Raw genomic sequence first — 5,344 nt, 5'->3', positions numbered from 1 at the left:
CAGCATCCACCTATAGGCTCCGGCTGGGGGGTTTAAGGTAACACTCCCAATATATCATAAATAAATGTATTATAAATATTTCAAACCTTAGTTGTCGGACTGAAATATATTTATATATTGTGACAGGACTGTTATAATTCTCTCTCAGGCAGCGTTTAGAACCAGAAGTAGACTTACTTTACATCTTTAGCAGGCCTGTTGAGAAAGAGACGCTTTCTGAATTATTCTGTGAGTACATCGGATGTCAGGCCAATGACACATCCACCAGTATTGATGGAGAGGTCAGACAGGCAGCACTGACCTCATTTAGACTAATGGTTTGGAAGCAGAGCTCCTGAACATGATTTAGTTTGGTTCACCAGGCCTCTGGCGTAAAGAGTAACTTACTGTAGTATGCTTTTTAGACGGGAATCCTGTCTTCACATTCCAGAGATACCAAAGACCTCCTGCAGCCTGAATGAGCTTTGAAATGGATGCTACTGACCATGAAAGTGCTCAGACCATTGACACTACGGCAGGTAGATCAGGAGCTGAAATATAGGATGCAGGCCATATTTCTGCTCAGCAATAAACTAAAAAAAACAACCATTGACCATTGTCAATGACTTTTGAACTACCAACTCTCCAAACAAAAACCTTAAAATATGACCCACACAGGTTTCAGTAGGGCTGACTAATGAGTACTTTTCATTACTGACCAATTTCCTGATGTATTGCCACAAAGGGAAGCCCACATTTTCCAAATGACTCCAAAACCTGAGCCTGTCATCATGGCTGAAGGCTTGGTTTGTCCATCGTATGCCTCACACCGGTTGTGTGGTAATACTAAATGAATCCAAACTAAAGAACAAATAAGGTCCCTATCTGAGCTGTCCTACCTGTGATGTAATAAAAAAATAGTTTCTTAACTAAATGTTTAATTCAGGGTCTAAAGCTCAGTTTTGTTTGTTTGCTTTGCTCATTGTTCAGTCTTTATCCTCAAAGCCTCTTCTCTTGCGTAAGTGAAACATAATGTTTGACAATACAACTCAGCTGGAAGCATAAAATAAGTCAGCTTGAGTTTTCAACCAACTCGTGGAGCTAACGTTAAGCAGCTAGCTAGAGCCGATGGACTCTCCTACCGACAGTCATCAATTTCAGCGGACAAAGTAGTCGGCTGTTGTTGTAAAATGAGAAGCGGGCTTTGTTTACATCTGTGTAAAACGACGGTTTGTTTAAACTGGATATGTGCCGAGCGAGAACGGAAAGCTTGACAGCCATAGCAACAGTTACTAAGGGAGGGTGGTTGCCCGGCGACCTGTCGCATCCCTGCTGGGATTAAACTAAGTTCTTACAAGCAGGAAATGAAGCTGTGATGCAGCAGGTGATCTTAAGGCTGGGTAACCTAGGTGGAGGTGAGGCCATGGAGACATTTTGTTTGGTTCTCTGTCCCAAGGTAGAAAACTTGTTAGGTCATTGTCTCAGGTTCACCTTCAGGAAGTGAAATCACACATTTGAAAGCAAATAACACTGCACCACTCTTTCCTCCTCTGACAATGACAGGCAGTATAGAATTGCAGCATATTTTGTCTCATTTATATAAATACATTTGTGCAAATGGGAAAATGCTATCTGGGTCACAGAGTGATACCGTGGCTGTAGTAAAACGTTGGTGTGATGCATTTTATTTTATTTTTTATAGAGCCAGGACAGCAAATAATGAGATAAGTTATCTTTAGAAATCTCCAATTAAAGAACGTTTCCCACTGGAGTAATTATACCTCTTGGCATTACATGAACTCAATAGCAGTAATATTGCCTCGTGTTTCTCAGGTGTCTTTTATGTTAAAATGGTTTTGTAGACTGGGGTTACTGAAATGTGACTCTCCATACCACACCAGTGCTATTGTGTTATTAATTCTAAGGTTTTATGTAAAGGTAAAGATATCCTGTGACAGATTAGAGATAAGGATGTGGTTATACACAATATACAGTACGTTGATGTGAACTCATTAGCAGTAATATTGCCTCGTGTGTGCGAATTCTGGATTTACCGAAACTTAACTCTGGACCAGACCAATCCTGTTGTTTGGTTCCTTTAACAAATAGGTTAAAGGTCACAGAACAATAGCCTTTGGCAAAGACAGAGCTGATAAAGTGACAAGAAACCAGCTGTGTACAGAAAATATACAAAGGCTACTATTTTCTAACTAAATAGCAACTGATGTACAAACCTGTGATACTCACTATATGTTATTTCTGTCCTGCAATATCCCTCCTATATCTTATATAAGTTTTATAATCACATTTACAGTGTATGACCTATAGTATTAGTTTAGTACTTGACAAATGTAGATGGTATGACTACACTTATTTAATCATATAGAAGCCGTGGCACCTCTCCTCACTACAAATCATGAAGTTAATTTACCTAATTTACCTATTTACCTAAGTGACTAATTAAACAGCAATGCTGAAACAATTAATGTATAAATTGATCGTCAGATAATCCTTTCTTAACTATTAATGATTGTTAAATCATTTATGTAATTTTTAAGTAACACACTGCCAATAACTCTTCAGCTTCTCATCTGTGAGGATGTGCTGCATTTTCTTTGTCATAATATGATAGTAAACTGAAAACATTTGGGCCTCGGACACTTTATAGACTGAACATATATTTGATTCATTTTAGATAATAATCAGAAGAATAATTAAGGACAATAATAATCAGATTTGCTATATTTGCTTTGGAGAAAATGACAGTAACATAAGAGTATACCACTAGCACAGTATAAGCCTACACTGGAACAACAGAGGCTTTAACTCCTGCACAACTAATCTTTTAGGTATAAAGTTGTATAAGTTAACTGGACGAGCCTTTATTATTCATCATACTACCGCGTACTTTTCCTATTACACAGTATTGTAGAGAGTGGAAGAAACTGGGGGTGAGCAGGTTACCGCAGACTGCTCTTTCCTCTTCCTGAACACATGTAGATGTTACCGTGGTTACTTATTTTGGCCCTGAAGACAGAGTTAACAACCGTCGTCAGGACAGTTGACTTCCCACTTCTTTTTTTTTTTTTGCTAACGGTCACTCACCGTCTCTTAGATACCGTTGCCGGGCAGAGCGTTCTCGGATGGCGCGAGCCCACTTCTCTGCCTCCTCCAGGTTAGCGCGCGGGTCCTGAAGCGCCTCGAGACGGAAGCAGTGCTCCGCTCTCTGGCGCGAGCCCCCGGAACTGACCCAGCGCCGTCGGAGCGGGTACAGGTAGACCGCGAGGTACGCTGCCGGGTCCGCGACGTCCTCTGCTCGGTAAGACCGGCAGCCGACGCAGTCCTTCAGGCTGAGCACCAGCTTGTTCCGCCCGACAGGTGTTGAGGTGAGCCTCTGGACGATGAGCTCCCTCTCGCTCAAGCTCACGGCGTACCGGACTTTTCGGTTACCGGTGACAGTGAATTCCCCGTAAAGTGAAACCGGGTTGGTGATGGAGTTGCGGTCCGGTTCTGCTCTCCTCTGATCCATCCTGAGCGGACGGGCCAGACCGGGACGCGGAGGGGGTCCGGGATAAAGCACCAGCCACGGTCTCACATTGCAACCCGCCTGGATGGTGAGAGCGAAGTGGAGACTAGGGGACCGCACTGACAGCCGGCTGGGACCGGTGTCAAGAGTTACGGAATCAAACGCACCATATCCGCTCACATTTCAAAATAAGAGCCTTAATGACGAGCTTGGTTTCGCACACAAGGTGTTGTTGTTGCTCAGGTCAACTCCTCAGCCCCTTTTCATAGACATTTTGTGGAGTTGTAGCAATGGCCGGAGTTTATAGTCTGAAATTAAATATAAACCATAGTGGATAATTACAGTACTTTTACACTCAGTCGCCTATATTCAAGTTTGACTAGGCAAACAATGAATAAATAAAGAGTTAAGAAGGTTTCTGAACAGCACTCAGAACGTAGGGGGGGGGGAGCTTGAGGAGTATACAAATTAAATTCATTTTAATTTAATTTAATAATTAACCGATGACTTAAAAACTATTAAAAATCATTATGTGAGTTTCCGGCGGTCTGTATCAAACAAACACGTTTTCTTAAATATGGAGAACAAGATTGGTAGGCCAGGACATCTCTGCAGAACTACAATACTTCATTATAATGCTGTTTTGTCATACATTTTACCATTATTAAAAAATAGCAGCTTCTTTGATTTACATATTACACTTGGCCATGAAGAACTGTGCAGCCCTCTTTAAGCAAAACCACAAAAAAATTATCACAAGAAAAGGTTATTTTAATTTAATATAAAATATACAACCAGTAACTTATTGCACATATATTGTCATAATCCACGTCCAACGTCAACTAAGCAGTTCATCGCTTTTATTTTTAAGGTTATAATTGCTACGTTTCTATGGTGGTTGTTGGTGTCTCCTGCTGACTTGACGCATCTCTACTTGTCTGCACCGCGTGTTGAACTTGTGTTCAGTGGTCCTGTCCGTCGAAAAGAGATGGTATGCTGCCACCTAGTGGTAAAGTGAAGGACACGCTCCATAGTCACCAGTGTGTAGTAGTAGTAGTACAGTACGAGTACAATATTAATAACATAAGACTCAGAAAACTGACCGAGGAGATGCTTTGTAACTATTATTTATATGTGGATGAAGAGCGATGTGGGGCTGCAGTGGTCTTACTGATAACGTTAACAATGGCTCTGCTCTATTCAAGGGTCCCAGTATCAATAACAGTGTGACAGTGAGTCAGCATGCACAATATCAGGACCCTGAAACTGAAGCTAAAATAATTCAGCTTTCGTTCAATTTATTATTTTCACCTGAGTTATCATCATCAAATTGTCTTCTATGAAAAAGGAAAATATTAATTGACCTTAACTTTGTACTATAGTTGAATCCATCCATACTTGAACTGTTGTAATATCATGTTTGCTTAATAAACAAATGTACGTAACTACTGTTGATGTTAAATTAGATTTAATTTTCTCTTTGAACACAAAAAAACATTATAAGTAAAATATATATTTCTGGAGCAGTTGTCCTTCAGTCCACTTGCCACTTTGCTTTTTTTTTTCCTGTTTTGAAATCAGCCTTTTAACATTTTGCCGCTAGTCTTTTAGCTGTATTGTCATCAAAGAGAGTAGAAAGAAAGAAAGAAAAGAGAGTAGTTTATCTGCCCTTCAATTGTGTATTTTCCCCTGCAGGATTGTAATATATTATTAAAATACTGGAATTAGAGCAAAATGTGATCAAACACTGCAGCAACGAATGACCTCAGATGATTAGAAGTGTGTCTCTCTGAATTTAATTAAGTTCCACACATGCATACCAATGTGCTTTAATTAGTG

General features: G+C 40.3%; 1 protein-coding gene across 1 annotated transcript in view; it reads right to left on the bottom strand.

Moving 5' to 3' along the window:
- LOC118327340 (sphingosine kinase 1-like) overlaps positions 1-3,587 on the bottom strand; it is a 30,336-nt gene extending 26,749 nt beyond the window's left edge. Inside the window, exon 1 of the mRNA XM_035660662.1 lies at positions 3,085-3,587. Coding sequence (XP_035516555.1) covers positions 3,085-3,508 — 424 coding nt within the window. The 5' untranslated portion in view covers positions 3,509-3,587. The remainder of the gene's footprint in view (positions 1-3,084) is intronic.
- Positions 3,588-5,344: the final 1,757 nt, after the last annotated feature.

Source organism: Morone saxatilis, unplaced genomic scaffold, assembly GCF_004916995.1.
Source record: "Morone saxatilis isolate NCDOM2014 unplaced genomic scaffold, NCSU_SB_2.0 Contig17, whole genome shotgun sequence".
Taxonomy (NCBI): Eukaryota; Metazoa; Chordata; class Actinopteri; family Moronidae; genus Morone; species Morone saxatilis.
The sequence above is the reverse complement of the archived record's forward strand: the minus strand, read 5'-3'. Positions and strand labels throughout refer to the sequence as shown.